Source organism: Lepidochelys kempii, chromosome 4 (assembly GCF_965140285.1).
Source record: "Lepidochelys kempii isolate rLepKem1 chromosome 4, rLepKem1.hap1, whole genome shotgun sequence".
Taxonomy (NCBI): Eukaryota; Metazoa; Chordata; order Testudines; family Cheloniidae; genus Lepidochelys; species Lepidochelys kempii.
Genome location: NC_136383.1, coordinates 132,388,763 through 132,415,508, shown reverse-complemented (window position 1 = coordinate 132,415,508; position 26,746 = coordinate 132,388,763). Strand labels below are relative to the sequence as shown.

General features: G+C 38.2%; 1 protein-coding gene across 10 annotated transcripts in view; it reads left to right on the top strand.

Moving 5' to 3' along the window:
- Positions 1-26,746, top strand: part of CTNNA2 (catenin alpha 2) — a 783,540-nt gene that overhangs the window by 268,591 nt on the left and 488,203 nt on the right. For 9 of the 10 annotated variants that reach the window (XM_073342921.2, XM_073342914.2, XM_073342915.2 and 6 more), the window contains one exon: positions 1,210-1,413. In XM_073342921.2, coding sequence (XP_073199022.2) covers positions 1,210-1,413 — 204 coding nt within the window. Of the gene's footprint in view, positions 1-1,209; positions 1,414-14,516; positions 14,566-26,746 lie in introns of those variants that run through there. The other variant, XM_073342922.2, reaches the window with a different exon arrangement.

Sequence of the window (26,746 nt, the reverse complement as noted above, 5' to 3'; positions counted from 1 at the left end):
AGTCGACATTCAGTCCAATCACAAGATGCGGGGAGCCAGGATTACCACATCTTAATCTAAACAGGGCTTTGGATCCACAAACGACTCCAAATTGTGAGTGTATCTAACATCCTTTATAATCCATTCTGTCACATCAGCAGTTGTCTGGGCAATTTCGAAGAGACAGTTCTGGGCAAATTGCGAAAATCCAAGAGGTTTAGAAACAGTCCCAGGCCCAAGATGTTCCTCTTTCCCCAGTTCTTGTTTACAACTGTAGCAGATACATTGCAACAGGTACATTGTCATGGCAAGATATGAAAAAGGTGGGGGAGATGAAGTATTATTTACCTTTGCCATTTCACATGTAATGGGGGGGAAAAAAACAGAAAGATCAAGGGATTTGTCCAAACTAGCACAAGAAATCTGTGAAACTGGGAATTGAACCCTGCTCTTCTGAGTCCCAGAGCAGTGGGTCAAATAAAAGTCAGTGCGCTGATAAACAAAAACATAACCCTACCAGCCCAACACCTAAATGCAAGCTTACATTAGTACATTGTTTGTGTTTTTAAGTAAGGAAGAAATGTATTCACAGGACATGATGGTTTACACAAATCATTAAGCAATAGTTGTAAAAATTATGAAAAATATGTTAAGTCCTATTTAATGAAATCAGTGTAAATTATAATGATGCTGAAAATGTGGAGCAGACCCATTCATTGTACACAGAACTGAACATTAGATTACTTGAATAAATACAGAGGCAGTAATATTATATGATATTAACAGAGATTTAAGTATTCAATGAATATGTGACATTTGAAAAAAAAATAGCATGTTTGGTACATTTCATGTACCAGTTCTCAGCTGTGAAAAGCTTCATAAGATCCAGTAAAAGTATAATAGTCAACAATTTACTGTGCTTAAAGGTCACCTCCTCCTTTTGCTTTAGGCTGTTGACATATTTGAAAACTCATCTGTTGAGATGTTTATTTTAAACAAATTTTAAAACAAGCGTATGTTGTCTGGTCCTTTTAAAATATGTTATTTAAGGACCTCAAATTTAATAGAGACTAGATATTTCAGTAAGTGTAGTTCCTCCTGGAATGTAGCAGAGAACTCCTGTATTTATTCAGTAGGAAAGATGAAAAGCCATAAAAGGGGATATTTCAAAAACAATAGCAAACACCCAAGAATGCTGTTCATTTTTCTACATTATGTTTTATATTTCAGAACAAGATTATTTTAGACCCTATGACTTTCAGTGAGGCCAGATTCAGACCATCTCTTGAAGAGAGGTTGGAGAGTATTATCAGTGGAGCAGCACTGATGGCAGACTCTTCATGCACACGTGATGACCGCCGAGAGAGAATTGTTGCTGAGTGCAATGCTGTACGACAGGCCCTCCAGGACCTACTTAGCGAGTATATGAATAATGTAAGTTCTATGCTCTCTTTAGTCTTTTCCTCCTGTATGGATTGTTAAGCAGTTTTATGACTATTCTAAAATGCCTACATGCTTAGTAAAACTGACTATCCTAAATAGCAGCAGTTCAAGAAAATCAAGGTAGTCACTTAAAATGCTTCGGTGGTTTTCAACATTTGGGAGGTTGAGATTGCTTTATAGTAGTTTGTTACAAATAACTATATCCTGAAATGCATTTTGTTCTGAAAAGGAAAGCCCCCAATTGTAAGATTCCCTCACTCTACTGCAGAATAAGAGACTACTGTGTTCTGAATCAGTGATTTGTTTCATTTTAACTAAAAGGTAGTCCACACAACTTTTAAATATTTCTAGTGAGCCCAAATGCTGTTGTGAAATGTGTATAAAACTCCTAGTTGGTAAGCAAACAGGGAACGTGGATAAGTCAAATGAAAATATCCTAGATACTATTTTTGTAAAAGAAAATGTGTACAGTCGGTTTCTAGCATTATTCATTGTTGTAGGGAAATAGTCATGTAGCGTTTTATTCAGATGTACACACAGAAGTTCACATGAAGTAGCTCTAAGTTTGCATGTGGGAGGATGTAGTTAAACCATGAGGATTCTTATTTGCTAACAGTGTAATTGGAGCTATTAACTGTAAGTGTGCAGATTCCCTGAATCCGTTCAGTATTATCTATCATTATTGCAGTGCACATAATGAAATGTTTTTAAAATATCTTAAATACATCAGTCACCACAGTGTAGACATACAGTATCATTTGCTTTATGTGTATAATCTCCTACATGATAAACATCCTCTTCTTAACAGTGCCTATGTATACTTCCAAAATTATTTGTGGATATTCTGCACTATTGTTACTAGACTCATCCATCATTGCAAGGCTGTGATATATGCAGTGAGATCATAACCAGTCAATAACCTTTTTTTTATATTACAACTTAATTCCTGGAAATATTGTCGGAAGCAGTTCTTCTCTGACAATATGGTGGTAGCCACTTCAAGAGGTAATGGTGATGCCCATGTCTTTCCATGAGCTCCTAGATACTGTGTTTAAGGATATTTCAGGGTTTCAAATCCATTTCCCCTTTTTTGAACATACATTATATGATTGGAAATATTTCCAAATGAGTATTTGCACATTTAAGCCGTCCAAATATATTTACCAGAGCAAGTGTTCTACTGCATGCCTCATTTTTCATCTGCTGGTAACGTTAGAGTTTAAGTAAACACATTGCATATTTTGATCCTGTTTTTTCCAAGTCCCCAATTCTGATAAATGTTGAAAACTAACATTCAAGGATTAAGTGTTTTTATTATTATTATTATTATTTCTAGTTGCAAGACTGATAATATACAATATCAAACCAGTGAAAGTATTCAATCTTCTATTTGCTTTATTGTATACCTGAGACAACTAGAATTTATTTCTTAAATTGCTTATATTTTCTTTTTACTGTTCAGTAAAATGGTGTTGGCTTCAAGGAACAGCTATTCCCCAGTCTAGGATTACAACACAGAAATTGTTTGCTGTTTTTTAAGGTGACAGTTGATATGTTCTTTTGGTGCAAATGACAGCAAAGCTGATGTTGTTTTATCTTGAGGTGAAAGCCGTAAAGAGAGTGAGTTAAAGGACAGGTGATGATGATGTGAAATATAGCTTTTTGGATTGCTGTCTGCAGAATCTTGTTTCACAGAATTATTACTTTTAGGTGTAAGCTCTAAAAGGTCTCTACAAAGATCATTCCAAAACTGATGGATTGTTGTATCCTGTTTCTTATGTACCATGCTTTGTGATAGCAAAATGAATTTGCCCTTGCTTCAGAAACATTACTTATTTTATTTCTGACACCACTTTCAGATAAGGCAAAAGAATCTTTAGAGTTTAAATGGCAGCATTCGTTTATGACCATGCAGAGGATGGCTAATGTAGTTTCAGGGTTTCTCTTAGAATGCTTAGTGGAAGAGAGTTGTGTTTTACACTTTATATATGGTGTTTAAGTAACTGAGCTGATGGATATTTGTCCATCTTTATATTTCTATTCTTCTAATAGCAGTCTAATTAGATCTAAGATCCATAATTCCCAATTCTTTTTCTCTTCATGTTTCGTATGGAACGTAATGAAATCAGTTTAACAGTTCATGTATAAGTATCTTCTTCTTAACAAATGAATGTTTAGTTTGAGGTATAGTATTTCAAACTTAAAAAATAGATTATGTCATGTAATCACTTCCTAGTTGTTTTTTGTTTTTTGTTTTTTTAAGATACAACATTTGTATCTACCGGCATGGCTTCCATTTTTGTTTTTAACCCCTGTCTTGATAAGAGGACATGGGGTTTTCAGTAATGAGAAGCAAGGGCTTTACAACTGCCAAAGATTTCACTTGCAAAATTCCCAGAAGCTTGGTAGAATTGTTGCAAGGTAAAACTAAATCTGATTGCGATAAGGCATGACTTGGGACAACTGACAGCCTGATCAAGAGACGGCCCGTCTGTAAGAGTATATTGTTCCCGCTTAGTACTGAGATATGTTCTACAAGCTTCCCTTGGACAGCTCTGCAAACATCTGCCCAGAATGCCTTTAACCAGTGCTATCAGTACCTCATTTTAAATCTACTCCTATATTGTTCTGATTAAAGAACAAGAGGAAGAGGTAATGGAAAAAAACTGAAACTTTGTGGCTAATCATCAGTCATAAAATGTGCACGCTCCTTTGATACTCTTCATTAAGAATACCGTTATTTTATGCCAGTAATATTGCATGCCAGTATTTCAGAGAGACTGTACATTGCAGTTGCAATGCTATTATTATTTTCTTGCCTATTCAAATGTTAATAGCTCTGCTCAACCGAAAAGTGCCCCTCCACTTACCCTCTTCAGTGATCTAGGGCAAGGGAGACTCACTCTTCACCTACAAGTTGTTTTTTTGTTTCATGTTGTTTAAAGAAGAGTCCTGATTCTCTGTGCCCTTGCACTAAGCTAATCCTTTACACCTGTGCATAGTGAGTACAAAGTGGGTATAAATTGTAGTGTGTTACCTCTCATTTTACAATCCGTTTGCTCAGGTATGAATGACTAGGTGCAAAACAGTAGAATTGGACTGGATGCATTCAGTCTTAGGACAAATCAGCCTATCTTACTTTTCACTATTGTGACAATAGGTGATGTTACCATAGCTTTAGGTCAAACTGGTAACAGAAAGAAAATTGTGATGCAGGAGGGAGAATTCTTCTGCTCATTTTGTAGATCCCTGATGTGCTAGTGAGTTGCTAACAATGTCCGTCTAGCTAATTATATGCTTGAAATGGCATTCTTGTATATAGCATACACTGCCACCTATACAATGTTCCAAGCAAATTTTTATTGAGCCGATCAGCGCTGGTTTGTAGTTCAGAAAGATGCCACTGGATGTCTGATCAGTTGGTGAGGGGAGAGGCACGGTAGGACTTCAGGGTCTGAGGATCCTGTAAAAAGCTTTGTTCCCTCTCTCACTGTTCAGACATTAGTTTTTATATTCAGGTGGAAGGAAGGTTTGCAAGGGGGAAAAGGGGGAAGACTAAGTTTCAGTCTCAGAAAAAATGATTTTCAATATTATGAAGATTTCAGGCAAAGTGACACAACTTTGCTAAGAAGGGGTGAAAAGACAAAACTTGACAATTTCACTTTGATTTTCATTAATATACTGAATTAGATTTGGTTCAGTTTTATTCCCTCATCAAATATTCAGATATTCTGGCTCCATTGCAAATATTTGTTTGAATGATTAATACCGTGGGAGGTTTTGCAGTATTAGCCCACAGGAGCTCTATCATTGTTTTTAATAATTGTATATTGGTATTGTGATCGTGCACAAAAGCCCCCATGAGGACTGGGGTTCCATTGTGCTAGATGTACAAACACAGAGGAAGCACCTCTAAGAAGACAAGATAGACAAAGTCATAAACCTCATATAACTAAAATGTCAAAGGTATGTATCTTGTCAGTTACATTTTTTTTAAGATTTCCCCTGAATAGTCCCTCTTTCTTTCTTTCTTTCTTTCTTAACTCTCCCAAAGGACAACTCTGATTTTATTGTGAGTCTCATGGTATTTGGTGATTTTTTTTAAGCTGTAGCTCCTGTAGTTTTGTGATACTTTTCTTTTTAAATGAAAGAGATTAAGTTTCTAGTCCTCATGGCTTCAGAGAAGAGCTTGAAAGGAGAACGCATCAGAAATTTTTGCTGTCTAGTTTCATGCCAGTTTGGTTACCTGGCTCCTTGGCAGGCTCCCAGCTCTTCAGCCTGGTGGGATGATGGGAAGCTGAGAGCCCCACAAATTGTAAACGTGCCAGCTCCTATGCTTCTTGCTCTGCCAGTGCTCCCAGGCTTCCTGGCTCCACTTCAGCCCACCTGGTGAGCTGAAAGGGAATCAGGATCCTGCAATCCCCAGATAACCTGGGAGCCTTAGACCTTTGGGATCTGGGGCTTCCAGGCTCCTGGCTCCCCTTCATTTTATAGGCAGAATTTCGTTTTTAAATCGTCTAATTGTTCCAAGTTTTGAAAAAAAATATCATTAATTCTGTTACCTGGAGAATTTTGAAATTTTGGGTTTTCATTCCAAATTGGAACAAAACCCAATTTTGAAATCCCATAATCCTTCTTGAAAATGTGAATCCCAAAGACCCAAACACCAGAAGGCAAATAAAAAACTCAAAAAGTAAAACTTCTTATAATCTCATTTTTAAATCAGTCTCATGATTTGCGGGGCTAACTCAGGTTTTTTTTTGTGTGTGTGTTTTTTTTTAAATCTTGGGATTAGTAACACTGAAGTCTCCCACCCCTGGCCCCACCACAAGAATATTCAGAAAATATGGCTACGTCCACTGTATAAAAGAGGGGTGTGATTTCCCCTGCTCTGTACACATACTCATGCCAGCTTTCATGAAGCTAGCCCAAGTATAAATAGCAGTATAGCACTGGAATGGGTTACCTAGGGAGGTGGTGCAATCCCCTTCCTTAGAAGTTTTTAAGGTCAGGCTTGACAAAGCCCTGGCTGGGATGATTTAGTTGGGGATTGGTCCTCCTTTGAGCAGGGGGTTGGACTAGGTGACCTCCTGAGGTCCCTTCCAACCCTGATATTCTATGATTCCCAGTAGAATGGCTTTTGCCATGCTGACTTTGTACCCACCATTACCCCATGCTACCATGGTGACACTACCATTTATATTCTCACTAGTTGTGAGAATGATGAGTTGTGCCAACAGGTGACCCCCTTCTTGGGTAATCACACCCATAGCTTGTAGTGTAGATTAGCCTATATGGGAGAGGGAAACACCTTCTAATATGCCCACCATTTCCAAAAAGACACAATTAACTCCTCCCTGACAATAATCAGCCTGTTAGATGAGTGCTCGTACTACTGAGTGTCACAGGCTCAATGGTAGTTAACTTTCCTGTTTTCAGAAGAAGTGTGGAAATGGGGCCTTCCTGACTGGCATCTTCCTCCAGAGTCCACTGGCTCTTGGCACTTTTTTCCACCCTGGAGAAGACTGGGGTCTGCTTCTGGTATGGGATTCTAGGTGCAGGACAGGAGAACACAGTGGCTGGTCCCTGCCTGCAGGCTCCCAAGTCAACTCCTAAAGCTCTTCCCCTTTGTGAAGTGGGACTGCTTTTGGCGGGAGCTCTGGGCAGGGAGACAGGGAATTTGCATGGCCATTGAGTCTCATGGGCTCAGGCGCTTCTGTTGGGTTCCCCCCCTTGCGGTTCAGGGAATGTTTCTGGTCAGGGCTTTGGGGCCTGTCTGGCTGTTTCCTGCACCTAGTATCCAAGAAAGACTAACAGACGTATTGGAGTATAAGCTTTCGTGGGTGAATACCCACTTCATCGGATGCACCCACGAAAGCTTATGCTCAAATACGTTTGTTAGTCTATAAGGTGCCACAGGACTCTTTGCCGCTTTTACAGGTCCAGACTGACACAGCTACCCCTCTGATGCTAGTATCCAAGAGTCACTGCTGCTGCTTTTCCTGCAGATGGGGTTCCTCTATCAGCAGGTACACTAAGGCTGGGGAAAGGGAACTTCATAGCAGCACTCTCTGGGACTTAGAATGAACTTCAGAATGCATGCATTCAAAATAGTGACAGGGTGCAGCAGCAATCTTTTAAAGACCCGCTTATTCTATGGCGTAAATTTAGTAGAAGCAGAATCCTCTTGTTGTTTTCCTTGTTACTCTGCTCCTCCTCTGCTCCTCCTCAGCATTTCCCAGATTTCTGATCCTTCTCCTCAATCTGTGTGGGCTTTTGTTTTTAAAGTCCCTAAACATATTTGATATGACACAGTGGAAAGATTCCCCTTAACCCTTCGGTGCTTTTTTGTAACTTGTCCTCCAAAGTTGTCGCCTGTTCTCAACTCCTGGTCACTGGAGCTCTGTGGCTATACCATGGGTCTATGGAATGCCCGGTCTGAAGATAAAAAATGTAAGGGAATGAAGGTAGAGAAAATGTAGACCTTCAGGTGGTTTTGCTCACTGAAATACTGGAAATACATTTGAGTTTGTCCCAGATAAAATGGTATTTTAAAAAAAGTGCTGCAGTGAGTAAAATCTAAAAGTCTTTAATGGGCAGTTAGAGGTCATTGTTCTTGAAGGCACAACCAAATTGGAATGAAAGAGGTGATGGAAAATGAAAATCTATGGACTCTCAAGACACTGTCAAGTTCCATATTTAACAGCTATAGCTGAACTCATATTTAAAAAAGGAAAAAAATCATTCTTACATCCTTTAGAGAGGTGGCTCTGAATCACACAAGATTAATTGGTGTGACAGTGAACATTAAATTACATTCACGAGACAGCAAAATGTCCATAGTTGTCTCGAACTCCGTAATCAGTGATTGGTGACAGAGGTTGACTGCTGAGTCATCAGAATTGTCTGATTTAGTTACAGCAGCCTAGAAAGGACAATCTATCAATTGTTCTCAGTATTGCTCTGCTAGCTTTTCAAGGAATACTTAGAAAAGCGAGTTTTAGTTAAAGCTACATACTGTAGTTCAAGATTGAAATAATGAACTGGGCCATTTCATTTTGCTCTCCTAGAGGATCTCTGGAAACAGTTTTATATTTCCTGGCCTGAAAAAGTGATGTGGAAACAAACAGGTTGGGACTGTGAAAGGGTGGGTCTCTGCCTTTTTAAGTACCAGTCAGAACAGTGTGTTTATGTTGCAATGATCCATCCCTGTGATATCAAGCAATTTTTAGTAACTGATTCAATATTTTGTTTAAAATGAAGTATTCGGGCAGTTTTTTAGAAGCATACTGGCTTTATTGGGTGAGAGAAATGCAGATTCCCCCCCTCTTCACAAAATTCTGAGCAGTTGAGTCACTGGGATGGTTGACAACAATATCATTTTTCCTGGTACTTCTTATGGAAATCATGAAATGTGCTGTTTCAAAGTGATTATCAAATTCCTGGCTTGCCTAGCACCTGGTTGCTGGCAATCTCACTCTAACTCCTACTTCCATAGGATGTACCCATCTAGCTGTCTAAATTTGAGAGACTTCTGGGTACCTTACCTTTCCCCAACTACAAAAAATTTACCATCTGCATACCCTACCCAGAGCACTAGTTCAAAGGGTCCCAGCTACATGGCAAGTAGTTTGGTTTCTTGTCTTTTCTTGGTAACAGCAGCAGGACCTGGTGTTGATATACCCATTGCTTAGCACTTTTATGATAGTACTGTGGGAATCTGTGTTGCCTGCAGGTTTTTATAAGCAAAAGCTGCTACAGAATCCAGATGTTTCCATAATTTCAGGATATTCAGGATCACGTTTGCTGCCTTGTGTTTCCTTTTGCAGGGCCAAAATATCCGGTTGCTCTCCTCCATAAACACAATTCACAACAGGCAAGCCCTGTAGAAAAGAGTGGTACCTCGTGCTTTGCAGATAACAGTTATATATAAGCACTTTGTCCAATTTTGGGCTTTGGTAATCACATTTACACAGCATTCCTTTGAGTGTTCTATTAAAAGGATCAAGTAGGTTATCTGTTTGAGCATGATAGACTGTGGTTTTATCTGACTTTAAAAATATCTAGGAGAAAGCATGCTTCTTGCAGCACCTGAGAAGTAATGCTCGTGCCATGGTCTGTCAACATTATTACCTTGGGCATGTCAACCTGGGAGAAATGTTTAAATATGTCTTGGGTTCTACGCTGGCAGGAGATAGGTTCCATATGTGTTGTTGAAATACCCAGAGAGCTCTGTTTCCAGGAAATCCTTGGAATGAGAATTTGGGAAAATGAATTCCTATTTGAGGTTCACTGATGATTCTGACCAGCATATTTCCTTCTAAGTCAAAATCGAAATACTAGGTCCACCCGAGCCTCACTAACCACAGCCAAGCACTCATATATGTGACTGAGCTTTTCATTGCCTTTTTTTCTCTTCTATAAAATTAGTGGAACTGAGTGATTGGTCATCCACTAATGGTATAACCTTGAATGAATCCCCCCTAGTTGAGTATCCCTGGAGGGTCTTAAAGCACACTAAGTTGCAGTGCCACTGTGGGCCCTTTTCCTTTGTTCCTTCTGGGTAACTATTATTCCATTCTTAGCTAACCAGTATTCTGTCTCTACTGCCTCCACCTACTGGGCCAGAAAGTTCAGAATAACTAAAATGAAAGACCTTTCAAATCTGCCAGTCATGGATCCAATTGAGTCCAGGTCAGTGCCACCATTGATTTGAAAACGTATCAGTCTGTTCCCACTCATGGTCTAAAACTTCAGTGGAACAAGGGAAACACACACACACACATGGTTACAATAAAAATCATATACAGTGGGAATAACCATCACTGAAGTTTGGCTGGTTTCAGAGTAACAGCCATGTTAGTCTGTATTCGCAAAAAGAAAAGGAGTACTTGTGGCACCTTAGAAACTAACCAATTTATTTGAGCAAATAAATTGGTTAGTCTCTAAGGTGCCACAAGTACTCCTTTTCTTTTTTGAAGTTCATCTATTTACTGTCACTATAACCCAGGAGTTAAGGTAAGGCTGGATTTCTTTTTAAGTGCAGCCAATGTGCAACATCATGGCAGACAGATGTATGTCAGGGCCCACTATCCATTCTGGCACAAACATTTCAGCATAATAAGAATCTAACAGCCCTTGAAACTTAAGCTCATGAATTATGATGGGAATCAAACAAATCTTGCAGTACCACTGGAGACATCTGTAAAATGGAATTGCAAGCTACAGCATAGTTATAATCCTTCAAGGGGCAGGAATGGCAGCCATGACCCTCCTACCTACGTGAAAAACAACTCCAGGTGCTCTTTTTCCTGAGGTTGTACAAGATCTGGCATCAACTCGTGTGGCAACTGTCACTGCCCCTTGACTTCCCTAGAGAGATTCACCCAGAGCCTAGCCTAGTCTATCCCAAGTGGAATCTTTGATGTTTTCAGTACAGTTCTGGGCAATCAGGGTTAAATTGGGAAAATATTTGGTCCACTGCAAGTCTTTCAAAAGACATCAGAGAAAACTCTATTTTTCCTTTACTATCTCTCCTGGCTTCTCTTCATCTGAACACCCATCCCTGTGTCTTCCTAGCTAATCTCACACTTCCACAGTCAATCTCTGAAACCAGGAAATTCTCCACCTGTCATGTGGTCACCTAGGCTGGCCTCAAATGCAATCATTGTCTCCAGCCAGTGGAAACAATGTGGTTCTGACATAATCAGCTCTACTGCTTCTCCAGTGGAGTTAGGCTCTGTTTGCAGCCACTGATTGCAGAGGCAAAACCAGTTCCTGTGCCATGGCTTGAAATCATGAATTAACTGCTCTAAACTGCCACGATAACCTTTCTCACTCCCCCAGCTCATACAGAATGTCTGACTATAGATTATATCTTTGAGAAGATTATAATCACCAGTCCATTGAGCTATAGGCCTCTTAGGGCTCCCCCCCAGCAGGCCCATTGCTCAACATTAGTGTTCTTCCCAAATGTTCAAATGGTTCAAGATACGGCTCAGAGTCATTTCCTCATCCTGTTTTATCAAGAACCCTCTCCCGTTTGGAGTTTGGCACAGGGTGGCACATCTCTTTCTACCATTGGGGTGTCTATCCTATTTGCTTCATTTAATATTCCTACTGGTGTTGCTGTTGTAGCATCAGTGGGAAATAGTTGGGAACTATTCATTCTCCCACTGCTAAGCTATCCACAACATCAAGTTTTACTTTTTTTTTGTTTTTAATTAGTCCTCACTCTCTGTATGAGTCTGGAATTTCACATCCCTTCTAACCAGGGATTAGCGGGGTTACTAGGAAGGAATTTAGCAATAATGAGCAGGATTTTTCAGCAGGAGCAAATCTTTATCAGCATACATCTGAACAAGCTGCAAGCAGAAAAATATAAACATAACTGAAAGTTTCCAAAACCTAAATTTCACCCAGCCTGCATGACCAGGATGTCGAACACTTTGCATTTCAAAAGGCATTCTCCCTCTTTTGTCTCTTCCCCAGAGCACCTGTGCTAGGGTAAGAGACCCGAAACCAAAAGTAAATTCCTTGTTTTCTGAGGGCCAAGTAATGCTTTTATTGTGGTGTTTGTTTATTCTTAATTCCTGGTACTGCCCACAAAGGACATAGTACAAATGCAAAAGAATATGCAATCCCTGAACTGAGAAGTGAATGTTCCATACATCCCGACACACATGCGCATACACACATTTATAAAGTGTGTGTGTGTGTGTGTGTGTGTACGTACATGTACATGACTCAGTTCTGGGGAAAATGAATGTATGGAGAAAAGGGATATTCAACAAAAACAATGCAACCTATAAATAAAACTGTATGACCAAGGGTATTTCTTCACAAAAGTACAATAGCAAATTGTCTACAGTTCATAATTTCTGTCATCTCCTCTATGTGCCACTACAATCTATATAAACTATTATACTTTATAGAATATATGACTTGTTCAATAGAACTAAGGGTACTAAGTGTGTTGTTTTTTAATCCCTTTTTTAAATCCTTCCTCAGGCTCTCTTCCTCTTCAGTTACTATGAGATGTCTTCCTACAGGGTATGATCTTTTATCCTTTTTCCCTCTTAGGCCCAAATCAGCAGAGTTCTTAAGGGCAGGCTTAACTTTTAAGGGCTTGAGTTAGCACACTAAAAATAGCAGTGTGGACTTGGGTTCGCATGTCCAGGTGGGACAGATTTGGGACCGCAAGTTACAACGTCCATACTGCTGTTTTTAGTGTGCTAGCTCAAGCTAGACTAGTGTGAGGCTATCCGCCCGGGCTAGGAGGCTCATTCCCAGATGCAGTGTGGACATATCCTAAATGTCCAGGCACAATCTCCCTCTCTTTTTGCCCCCATGAGTGTGCCTGAATATTTATACCTTACAATTGTTGCCACCCCTCTAAAAGTCACTATAATCAAATAAAAGGGATATGTGACTTGTCCAATAATACAAACGGTACGGTACAACCCGAATTCTTTCTATCATTTTCATTCTGCCCTCCTTTTTTATTTTAGAAGTATAGGGTGACAATTTCTTTTTCTTATTTCAGTTCTTCAATAGTAGTAGATTATTTTTTGGTTGTTTTGATGCATCTGCTTACAGAAGTAAAGACTCCTTCAACAGCTAATCATATACACTTTGCTAGGTGAGAAGTTTGTACTTCAATAACGATTGTCAGTTCTTGAGTGACTGAACATGCTATTGTTTAAAGTTATTTGTTCATCTGTTTATACCTTCCAGAGTGAACCCTGATTATAGTTGTGTGACTGTTCAATGCTCTTTAACTACTCTTTTCAGTGTTGGAGTTTGCCTGTATGGGTCATTAATTTGTTGCTATTGTTTGTCTACATGTCATATGGAGTTTATTATCCTGTTGTGAGAGAAGTTTTTCTGTAGTTAATGCAATATCATTTGTGGTATGATGATTTTGCTTTCTATATGTACCTCTGCTTTGTGCATATTTCTCCTGCATTTCAGTATTTTTACAGGGCAGATTTCCATCTTTGTATATCCTATAGGTGTTGAGCACAAAGAAAAAACGTCTTAAATATTTATTGGAAATGTTTCAAAATAAACATGTCTGCTGAAATTAGTGAGCTTACAGAAACTTATGTTTTGAATTTATTTTTCCCAAAAGGCTTCATGTCTTCTGCTCTCTTAAGGATTTTTTGGTATCATGGCATCTTAATTATGTAATATCCAGATATAAGGCCAAAAAACCTACAGACAGTAGCAGGAACATATGGTGTCAGTTAGGTATCTCCATTTTGATTCCTCTAGATTCTGTACTTTCTGTGGTTTAGCATAACCGGGATTGTCAACGGAGGTGGCTGTACATGAGACTGGTCTCAGGCAGCATGCAGGTCCATGTAAGCAATATGGTTTTTGGGAGGGAGGTATCTTATCGATATCACAATTTGAGATATAGAGTTATACCATTTATCCCTACATTAACCAGACTTTGACCTATAATAGTAATTTTAAAGCTGCCTTGTATTTAATCCATTTTATGTATAAAATCAGTTCTTCCTCTAACTACAAAACCAGTAGTGATTGAAATTTAAAAAAAAATGAATCCCCTCCAATATTAATACATAAATTAACAATGGTGTTTTAATAACCAGGGTGCATTTCCTTGAAAGTCACATGTAAAGGCCAATCCTCTCTTTTACATATGTGTTGGAAATTCTATTTTTATTTTGCATTAGGCACCAAAACTTACATTAAATGTGAAAATTGAAAAAAAAATATATGCTGGATACTCTAGTATGTAAACATGTGCCATGTATATATTGCAGTGGTGAGTTTCATTTATTTGGATGTAGAATTTTCATGTAGAATTACAGGTCAATCAGTGCTACTACTGTTTGGATTACTGTTTTTCTTTTAATGGTTATTCTGATATGATTCTATTTAAGTGTTTGATGGACTATAAGAATTCAGACGCCCTTTTAGAAGCCTGGTTCTGAAATAATGGGCTTGGTCCAGAAGAGGGCACACTTGCATGCTATAAGGATTCTCTGCATAATTAAAAGAACTGCATTCTGATATTGTATAGCTGTAATAAAAGGAAATTTAATAATAAACAAAAATGAAAGCTTATTTTTATTAGGTACAGGATCTTTAACAAGACACCCCAGTCAAAAGGTTTGTGAAGACAAATAAATTATTTTGAATGTTGTGTAGTATATGTGCATAAATGAGCAAATCAAAGATTAGGTGCTAAATCCCTCTTGCATTTCTGAAAAGTATTGGCATTTTGGTTTTCAAATATTAGAGAAATTATTGTTCCAGGAATAAACATGTATTTTTTCTGATTTATCTCTATATGGGAAGATATCACAGATGTATGCTGAAATATACAAAGGATATACAGTACTGATATAGGCTACTTACAAGTTTCCTTCTACTAAAGTAAATTATACAATATAATGAAATGTCATAAAGTAATTGCATTGTTTTCAGTGGAATTTTACTGTCTGACCTGTCATATCATCTTATGATTTAATGATTACAATAGAATTACTGTGACAGATCATAACCTTGTGAGTATATCATAGGGTAACTCGTCAGTTAACTTAAATCTATTCCATCCAGATCTGTGTGTTCTTCGTACAATAGCAGCATGTGATGTTTTTGTTTTTAACATAGACAAATGAAAGTAAGAAAAATAACCTGTGATATGATCAGTTTCCTAAAACTCACATATTACAATATCAGGGTTTTTTTAACAGAAGGGAAACTGGGTTGGAACATTATTTTTTTCAATTTATTCTTGGATTTTTAGCACTGAATTTAAAATATTGGATTTCTTTTCACAAAACAGTTGAATCTGATATCTTATTAAACATCTAGCATAAAATATGATTATTTTGGGTTAGCTTGTAATATATCAGTATATCACAAAACAAATGCAATGGAGTCACTGTCACACAAGTAGCATATGCAACTTACATAGAACTCATTTATCACCAGGTAAATATATTTTAAATATCACCTTTGTCTTGTTACTGATACAAGAAAAAACAATTTTAAATAGTTTGGCTTCCATTTTGTTACACTGAAATTATATGGAATTTCCTGACATAGGAGGAGTTCACTATAATACATTTATGTGTAACAGGTTTTCCTGTTCATTAGTCTTAAAATGTAATATACAATGAAACCTGAAATAATATACTGCACATCTATTATTGCAATACGTTTATTATTGCAGTATATAGGGCCCTCATTTGGATCCACTAGCGGGGATCCCTGTGCCATGTTGAGCCCCACTGAAGTCATTCATGTATCAAAATGATAGCAAATCATCACAGAAGTCATGCAGTCATATGTGTCCAGGCAAAAGGATGTGAATGCAAGTTTGGGGCCGTAGAAAGCAAAAAGAATGTCTTCCCTTAACACATTAGGATTAATATTACAGTCCACCACATACACTTTACACCTGATCCTCTGCTGGTGCAAACTTCTTAATGGAGTTGTCAGTGGTGAAAGTTAGAGTGCACCCTCTGCTACTCTAACTTCTGCCAATGCTGGGAAGTCAAGGATCACTGAATCAACTGGTGCCCTTGCAGACGCCACTCTTCACTATGACCAAGTACAGCTCCGACATAGTGGAGAATTGGGGCCTATGGGCTAGATCTTAGGCTGGTTTAAACTGTCACAGTCCCATTAGTTCCAGTGGAGCTATGTCAATTTACATTAGCCGAGGATCTGGCCCTACATCTTTAAATAGCATAACTAGATTTTTGCATTATGATAAAACATTTGTTCTTCACTATGAAATCAAAGAGCCCCAAAAGAGAATTCTACTGCTCTAAATGAATTTTTTAAACATTATTTAGAATACCTTGGGGCACAATGTATAGTAATGTAGTTACTACAAGGCTGTCAGATTCATTGCCAAATGGTATTCAGAATCCAGGGATCAGATAAATTAGTTTTTAATTGGGTTTTAAGGCTAAGCTGAATAAGTAGATAAGGTAGAATTAACCAGAGACATATTAATGTAATGAAACCCTTGCCTCTCTCAGGCTATTGTATTAAAAACTATACAATCTGTCGTTGATAAGAAATGTCATGGAAGAGTTGAAAAAGATTGACACGGATAGGTAGAGGAAATGGTGTTATCTAATATAATCACATTATCTTGAACACTGGAAACCCAAGGAACTGGACAAAATTGTGTTAGTTATATTTTATTATAGCAATTTGATGAAAAAACAAAATTGAATTTTACCCAGCTGGTAGGACCACTGAGGCAGAGAATGTACTGGTTTTTATTTTTTTAAAGAGCAAAATTGAAATTACTGCTTATTGTGAAAGGATAGTAACATTAGCTTGTTTATCTCACTTCTTATTAACAAGCTGATGATTTTTTACATTGGAGAATTTAATTTTCATTGCAGACATGACCTTTTTCCTAATAACTTCATTTTGTCTGTCTTTCATCTGGCTTTTGTATAGACATGTTCAAATGTCTGAAATTTAAATTCGGTTATAAAATTCAAGCACCGCACTCACTCCTTATACCATTACTTCAGTTTAAAAATATCTGTTACCTGTTAAAATTAAACAATATTTTGAAAGCCTAAGGGCCTCGTCCTGCAAACCTTTATGTGTGTAATTTATTACATAAATACAAGTAAAGACTACTGGTGTGAATAAGACCCTGTGATTGCAGTGAGTGCATATTCAATTATCTCTAATTTATTATGCTTATTTTTGTAAGAAAACAAGAAGCATTCACTATTTTTTAAATGTTTCTTTATTTCACAATATTTAATATAAAGTTAGTACAAAAGACACTGGAAAAACTGTCTGATTTTCACTGTTGCTCATAAAATCATATATTCGAAGGCCAAAGGGGCCACTATGATCATGCAGTCTGATCTGCATCACACAAGCCATAGAATTTCCCTGAATTAATTCCTTTTTGACCTCAAGCATATCTTTTAGGGGAAAAAAATCCAATCTTGATTTAAAAATGGTCAGTGATGGAGAATCCACCACCCCCATTGGTAAGTTGTTCCAATGGCTTATTATCCTGTCTGTTAAAACTTTGCACCTCATTTCCAGTCTGAATTTGTCTAGCTTCAACATCCAGCCATTGAATCTTGTTATACTTTTGTTGTCTAAATTGAAGAGCCCATTATCAAATTCTGTTCCCTGTGTTGGTACTTATAGACTGTGATCAAGTCTTTGTTAAGCTAAATAGGTTGAACTCCTGGAGTCTATCACTATAAGGCATGTTTTCTAATCTTTTAATCATTCTCTTCAACGAACCCTTTCCAATTTGGCAACATCTGTCTGGAATTGTGGATACCAGAACTGGACACACTATGCCAAACACAGAGGTATCTCGGTTTATGCTTGACATTTCTCTGTTTATGCATCCAAGGATCACATTAGCCCTTTTGGCCACAGTGTTGGACTGGGAGCTCATTTCAGCTGATTGTCCACCATGACCCCCAGAACATTTTTAGTCATTACTTCCAAGGAGAGAGTCCACCAGCCTTTAAGTGTGGTCTACATTCTTTGTTCCTAGATAGATACATTTATATTCAGTAATATAAAACATTGTTTGCTTACCTGCACCCAGTTTACCAAGCAATCCAGATCACTCTATATCAGCTCACATTGTGTTGGAGTGGAGGTAACTCAATATCTCATGAGAATATACAGAGTCTGATTCAGTAAGATATCTAGGTAGGTACATAACTTTATGCATGTGAGGAGTCCCACTGAAGTCAATGGGACTATTTATATGCTTAAAGTTAGACATGTAAGTGCTTAAGTACTTTGCTGAATTGGGGCCTTAGCTTCTTGTGGGAGCAGGTGTTTGGGTTCTGATCCTGTAAATCTTTCTAATGTGAGTAGCCTTACATAAATAGTTCACATTATTTTTCAGGAATGAACTCTCTGTGTTTTATTACAATATATTTACATTAAAATTATAGAGTAAAAATGTAAAAATATTAAACTTAAATGAGTTAATGAGCAGTACATTATCCGCATGTTACATTAAGTTACTAAGCAAGTTCTAATGCAGAAAAAATAAAGATAAAGGCATTGTTTTTATCAAGATCTTACAGTATAGAAATGTTCTTTTAAAGAAGTCCATATTGATGTTACATGAGTAGATATTTTAGGTCTGTGTTCACAGATCATAATATTTGTTACAATTTAATCAATCCTATGCCTAATTGTTAGTATGTAAAAATTGTAGACTTATAAAAGAGATCCACGTCCAGCCATTTGTAGATGTACCAGACAATAAAACTTGAAGGCTCATTAGCTTGGAATGACCCAGCTGTGTTTTATGCATAGGGGTCATTTCTTTACTAATGAGCCACTAAGCCAGATGGCTAACCCCACAGTAGTCTAACTCCATTAGTGTGATTTAGATCTTTAGGCAAATTACTTTAAAAAATAATAATAAAAATAGGAGCAGCCAGTGGCAATGGTAAGGGGCAATTTGATTAGAACTGCATGAAACAAAGTACTTTGCCTTTAAAATACATATGGCTGAGGAGAATCTGCAATTTTTATAGATTTACACCAGTTTCTTTTTCAAATTTGCATAATTATTCAGGTTGTTCCATACCACTCACGATGTACAGCTGTTTTGGGGAGCAAAACATTTGATTAGATAATCTAGTCAAAATGCATAGCCTCTAGCGCTGTCCTGTCAGAGCACATTTATGAGGCTACTTAAGTGTGAGTGGCGAATAATTCCTTCCAGGTGAGCTAGAGGTACAATGTTGTTAAGCTTTATTAGAGGTAGTCATTAGTGTCACATATTTGAAAACTAAACTATGGATGAAAACAGGATCTCTTCCCAAATAATTTTATATTCTGAGTTATGTACAGGCAGTACATTTCTGTCAGGTAATACGCCTCATGGATAGTTGATGATCACTTTCATTGGTGTATTATCTTGGAAGTCTTCATGGAAATAGAGAGTTTTGAGAATGGATTTGAATGACGAGAGGTTGGTCGTTTGGTATACAAGGAAGGGTTGGAAGTTACAGACACAAGAGGCTGCATGGAACGATGCCCAAAGAGGAGAACAGAAGAATTATGCAAACAGAGAGCAGCTTGGGAGGCAGCAAGAAGGCTAAGCCATATTTATATTGCTGTTGGTATAGAATGACTGCAGTGGCTTACCCAGGGGTGGCTGCATTTGAAAGAGTAATGAATGATTCCTACATAATCAGTCTGTAAACCACTTTGTGCTCCTTGTGGATGAAAAATGCTGCATACTGATAGTTATAGTTATTTTTAAAATATATTGAGCCAAATCTTATAGATGATGTTGGTTTCAATTGCAGTTTTCTCTGTGTAAAGACTGCAGAATCTAACCCATCAATATTGCAGCTATTTATGAGTCAAGCAAGAGGTAATAGGCAACTGATGGTGCTGAGGATTGTATTTAGCAATGAGGCTATGCTAGATGTTAGGGACACAGGAGGAGGAAGACCTACGATTCATTGTACAGAATACTTGCTGGAGAATGAGAAGAAATTAGGTTAGATCTGGTGCCAGATTATGCTTCCTAGATTGGTGTGTGGAGAAGACAGTCTATGGCATTTTGCCTTTCATCCCCACCCCTATTCCTAAATCAGCAGAAGCTTCTCTGTGCAGTCCGGTGTCTATGATGCAGAGAGGAGTAAAGACTCACTGCACAGTTAACCTTTGAGACCCAGGTCTGAGCATCTGCGTTGCTTAGCCCAGGTTATTTTTGTCTGCATCCTCACTGAGAGGGGTGGGTGGGTTCCAGCCTGACTTAAACTGGAGCACAGGCTCAAACCTGTACCCACAATAGGGTAAGCTAGCCTGGGCCTGAAGCATCTACAGATCCACATCAGAGGGTGGGGTGGCAAGAGTAGTGATGGACTAAGCTGCTATTTTAATAAATTATGTGATAAATTTTCAACAAATATATTTAAATAACATGATATATGTATTCATTTGTCTGTCTCAGATACCAAACTGTATTAAAATGTGCTGAAGAGTTTGCAGGAGTAATATACCCTAATTAGTGACTCCTTATTTTGCATTTTAAGCCACAGTGGAAGATCATTTATTTTTCATATGATAAGTTGCAAGTCTAACACAGCTCCAAGGTTTCCTTATATTTATAAGGAAAGTATGAGCATACATACACACACTTCCTTTGTGTGGTTAATTCTGTTGCATCTATGAGTTTGTATGCCTTTACACAGAAGAACATTTTTTAAAGATCAGAGAAGCTCTGTGCAGGGCTCTGCCTGCAGTCAGTCAGGTGCTGTATCAGGGCCTAATCTGGACAGATAACACAAGTAATATGTAACATACTAGGGGAATACGAAAAGCCATGCCAAAAAAGGAAATTTGGATTTGGGAGAGCATTCTACTTTCTTTTCCATTGTCATGTTTGCTACATTTGAGTTATCTTGTTTGTTTGTTTTTAATACATACTTATAAATATCTCATCTTCAAGGAGGTATTATCTGAGCAGAGATTGGTGATCAAAACAAGTAAAAAAGTTGTTAGGGAAGATTTTGACTTCTACTGTTAGAATCCTTAACTAGAAAGTGATATCTATCCATCATGATAATTGCCTCTGTTTATAAGCCTGCATTTGACCAAAATCAATCTAAATATTTCAAACAACTTTTGTTTTTAAGAAAAAAATCTTAGGCTAGGAAAGCTTATTGCTTTTCAAGCCTACTGATGCTTTCAACATGTGTTACTTCATCATATTTACATTTCCGAGAAGAAACTTCTAATTGGGAATGTCAAACTGGTCTCTCCAAATGATTATCTGTCTGATGGGGAATTTAAATGGTATTTGTCTATTTAATTTAGTTGCCAGGCTAATAGAATAATAATAATAAAAAAATAACTATTTTTGTCAAACAATGTAATTAAATTACTGTGGAAACCAAAGAGTGATCCATGCAGTGAAAAGTGATTACACCTTTACTGCATATGTAAGCAAGGCTGTACTAAAATAAAAAAAGGCATCATATACTGAATACACTTTTATTTGCTGTTAACAAATTTAAAATGACAAATAGTTTTCATTTGGTAAAACTCCTATTGAATCTCTTGAGAATTCAATAGCACAGTAAATGTAATTTGAGGTTCTTTACAATTATAATCTAAATAGACCAAGTCTAAAGGGAGTCTGCCTCTTTGATTTTCAAATTTGCATCACTTAAAATCCAATCAGACCAACTGTTCAGATTTTTATTAGATATGAAATACATGAATGGGTGCAAGGCCAGGCCACACTGTGTATAGCAAGAACAGATCAGATTTTACAGCATGGATTATCTGAGCAGATACTGTAGTGTGTGATTCAAGCTTCAGACCGCAAAGATTGCTTACTGACTTCTTGAATTGTTACCATAATGAACCCTTTGATTTTCAGTAGCCAGTGTTTTATAGGCCAGCAGATTGCTTTTGATTTGGGGAATTTGCTGTAACATATTGAGTTTAACAGATTTATGTGGGAACGTAAAACAAAAATAGTGTAGCAGGCACTCAGAATTTGAGAGCACAAGGGGATTAGGCTTGCAGATGGCTACTGTAGATGATGACATGGAATAACTTAGCCATGGAAGGTAATCTGTTTTTGACAAAATACATTAACATTTAGCCCACACATACAGGGGTTTGGGTAGGGCTATGCATGCATTTTGGGGGTAGGGTGGAAGACTATAGTAATGTGGAGTAGAGTTTTGATCTCACTAAACATGCTTTGGTTAAGGATACACTTAAAAATAGGAGGATGTATTCAGAACATGGTGAGATATATTTAACAGTACATTCAATACTACGGTTTCTAAAATGATTTTCCATTATGTGCTTCCTTCAGTAATCTGTATAATGTGGGAGTGAGGGGATGCTTATTTAATGCTTTGATTGTAATTGCATGTTCATTATAGGGTGCATCTCAGAAAGCCAGTAGAGAGAAAAGATGGTAATTAGAAATAGTTTCTCTCATTTTCCTGTCTCTCATATCAAAACATGGGTTCTACCTTTCCCTAATCACATAGTGTCCTTAATATTTCAAAGTTCTCATTCTAGAGACCACAAGCTTTTTACCATGGCAACAACATTCATCTTGAAAATGTAGCAGCCACAATGTTGTTGTTCTGGCTGAGAGAAGCATTCTGCAGCGATAATGCTACTGCTACTATTAAGATCAGTTGGCAGGAGTTGCATGTGCAGTGAGCCCTGCCCGAGTGGCCCCCTGGAGCCAATAATCCACTGATGAGCCAATAAGTGATCTTAGGTGGTTTTTCTAGACTACAATATGCTGTGTTTGCTTGGTGCTAAACTCCAAGCCAAATTCATCCTTTTTTTTTTTTTTAAATAGCTGTTAATAAAAAATAAAATTTGAGAACAAATTAAAAAATCATCTTCCTCAAACTGTTCATTATGCGGAATAAATTAGATTTGTTCTAAGTCTATAATGAAGCAAAGTAATTCTAATCATTGTATGTGACGGGGTTCCTGGTGTGCAACCTGGACTTTGGGACCAGTGGGCCCTTCAAATGCAGCAGCCTGGGCTGCCTCTCACGGTGTGGTGCTGCAAAAGCATCTGAGAGGTCCTTACATTCCCATCCACAGGCAGGAACACACCCAACTGTGTTACATGAATGATCCAGACACTCATGGACCATCAATAGGGAGGCTTCAGCCAATTCCCCTCAGTTCTCCTCTTGGTTAATTTGGTTAGTTTTACCACACTGAACCCAAGTAACTGCCTGGTAGGCAAAGTGGGGGATAACTTCAGCCTCCCGGGAGTTTGGGCTTTAATAAAGTTGCTTCCCACCACATTCAACCTAATGTTGTTGTCTGTGTCTTGTTTCCTACATAGAATCATAGAATCATAGAATATCAGGGTTGGAAGGGACCTCAGGAGGTCATCCAGTCCAACTCCCTGCTCAAAGCAGGACCAATCCCCAATTAAATTGTCCCAGCCAGGGCTTTGTCAAGCCTGACCTTAAAAACTTCTAAGGAAGGAGATTCCACCACCTCCCTAGGTAACGCATTCCAGTGTTTCACCACCCTCTTAGTGAAAAAGTTTTTCCTAATATCCAACCTAAACCTCCCCCACTGCAACTTGAGACCATTAGTCCTTGTCCTGTCCTCTTCTACCACTGAGAATTGTCCAGAACCATCCTCTTTGGAACCACCTCTCAGGTAGTTGAAAGCAGCTATCAAATCCCCCCTCATTCTTCTCTTCTGCAGACTAAACAATCCCAGTTCCCTGAGCCTCTCCTCATAAGTCATGTGTTCCAGATCCCTAATAATTTTTGTTGCCCTTCGCTGGACTCTCTCCAATTTCTCTACATCATTCTTGTAGTGTGGGGCCCAAAACTGGACACAGTACTCCAGATGAGGCCTCACCAATGTCGAATAGAGGGGAACGATCACGTCCCTCGATCTGCTCGCTATGCCCCTACTTATACATCCCAAAATGCCATTGGCCTTCTTGGCAACAAGGGCACACTGCTGACTCATATCCAACTTCTTGTCCACTGTCACGCCTAGGTCCTTTTCCGCAGAACTGCTGCCTAGCCATTCGGTCCCTAGTCTGTAGTGGTGCATTGGGTTCTTCCGTCCTAAGTGCAGGACCCTGCACTTATCCTTATTGAACCTCATCAGATTTCTTTTCGCCCAATCCTTCAATTTGTCTAGGTCCCTCTGTATCCTATCCCTGCCCTCCAGCGTATCTACCACTCCTTCTAGTTTAGTATCATCCGCAAATTTGCTGAGAGTGCAATCCACACCATCCTCCAGATCATTTATGAAGATATTGAACAAAACTGGCCCCAAGTCCGACGCTTGGGGCACTCCACTTGACACCGGCTGCCAACTAGACATGGAGCCATTGATCACTACCCGTTGAGTCCGACAATCTAGCCAACTTTCTACCCACCTTATAGTGCATTCATCCAGCCCATACTTCTTTAACTTGCTGACAAGAACACTGTGGGAGACCATGTCAAAAGCTTTGCTAAAGCCAAGAAACAATACATCCACTGCTTTCCCTTCATCCACAGAACTAGTAATCTCATCATAGAAGGCGATTAGATTAGTCAGGCATGACCTTCCCTTGGTGAATCCATGCTGACTGTTCCTGATCACTTTCCTCTCATGTAAGTGCTTCAGGATTGATTCCTTGAGGACCTGCTCCATGATTTTTCCCGGGACTGTTGTGAGGCTGACTGGCCTGTAGTTCCCCGGATCCTCTTTCTTCCCTTTTTTAAAGATTGGCACTACATTAGCCTTTTTCCAGTCATCTGGGACTTCCCCCGTTCACCACGAGTTTTCAAAGATAATGGCCAATGGCTCTGCAATCACAGCCGCCAATTCCTTTAGCACTCTCGAATGCAACTCGTCCGGCCCCGTGGACTTGTGCACATCCAGCTTTTCTAAATAGTCCCTAACCACCTCTGTCTCCACAGAGGGCTGGCCATCTTCTCCCCATGCTGTGATACCCAGCGCAGCAGTCTGGGAGCTGACCTTGTTAGTGAAGAAAGAGGCAAAAAAAGCATTGAGTACATTAGCTTTTTCCACATCCTCTGTCACTAGGTTCCCTCCCTCATTCAGTAAGAGGCCCACACTTTCCTTGGCCGTGTTTGGATCAACCAGCTCCCCCATCTTTGTTCAAATTTTCCAAAGAATCGAACCTGAGGCAAAGACCAACCATAGATAATTCCTGCTGGAACAGTTGAAATTTGTCACAAAATTTAAAACTGTGTGTTATAAGGGGAAGTGTGGTAAGCCTTAATATAGTTGTAACCAGTAGCTTCTTCTGTAAAACAAAGCACGTGGGTCAGAAAGGTGAGAAAGTCCCTAACCATTATATTGATTTTGTAATGCTTTTTCTTATTGTGGCATTGCAGCACAATGACATTACACCTATTGGACCCATAATAACTGAAGTACAATTCCAGCTAATGGAAATGAAATTAAACCTGCCTTCAGTAATAAAGAAGTGACTTCCACCAAGACTGGAATATAAAAAATGTTTTCCTGGCTTATAATGTTCAATTATAAAACCCTATAAATAAAGGGTGAAAATGTGTTTTGGGAGTAATTGTTGTTCAGCAGTTAACGATTGATGACCTTTACATTTTTATACATTCTCAACAAGTGTACACGCACCCACCACACACAATAAAAAACACCCCTAACAAAACTAGCAAATCCCTCAGTATGTTGTCTTTTACAATTCATAGATAGAATTAAAGATGTGATGTCAAAAACTGGTTTAAAAGCAACAGCTCTAATTTTGGATGAATACACTCTAATATCAATATAGCAATGAAAACATCCTTTCTTTGAAACGGGCATTGAGGAAATCATTCTTAATGAACAATGAATTGGTTGAATTTAGCCTCTCTGTTAGGGTACATTATATAAGCAGACAGTGCCTTCAATGTATTTGATCAAATGTATTTATTGAACTTTTCAACAACAATGATGGGTTAATCACAACTAGTTTGTTTACAGCATTTGATTTTCAGTTTTCCAAGTTTTGAGTTGAGTTGTTTAGTTTGCGATCAGTCAGATAGGTTCTATAATGTTGTTTCTGTTCCATGGCTGTATGGGATCACAAACACTTTTGGCACAAATACACGTGTGAAGTTAAAATTCAGTCTCTGGAAATCTTTATTCACATGACTTCAAACTTTGCTTTCCCCAAAATATTTGGCCAAGTCACTTAATTGCCTTTGTATTCATGGAAAGAAGGCAAAAAAGGGACATTAGCATAGATGATAAATCTATCTAAACACTTGTTCTATTAGAGGAAATTGTTTGCAATGTTCACCCAGCTCTGTTTAAAACCATGAAGTATTATACATTAGACCAACTTTGATACTTATTTTTGGTGGTTAGTTAATACTTAAGAGAATGAAAGTTATATTTATTTAGAAGAAAAGTATATTTATTTATCAAAAACACTATATAAAAATTAAGTGCAAAAACTGCAATATTTATGCACTATGTGTTGGAAATGTTAGAGTACACGCAAAGACCAGGATAGTAAGAATGACATGGCTCTGAAAACAGCCACAAGTCCATTGTTGTCCTCTGTATTTCGGGTGGCTTTTATATCTCAATGTATTGTCACTATGGGAACCATAATGTAGAATGTCCTGTGTTTTGAATGTGAAAAATACTAAGCTCAGATTTTCAGACCTGCACAGTCATCCTGTCTTGCTGGAGAGGAGTAATAATAAGGAGAAAAGAGTAATTGCTTGAAGAGGTTGGTTTTAAAGAGGGATTTGAACTGGTGATGGGAAATGGCACTTGACAA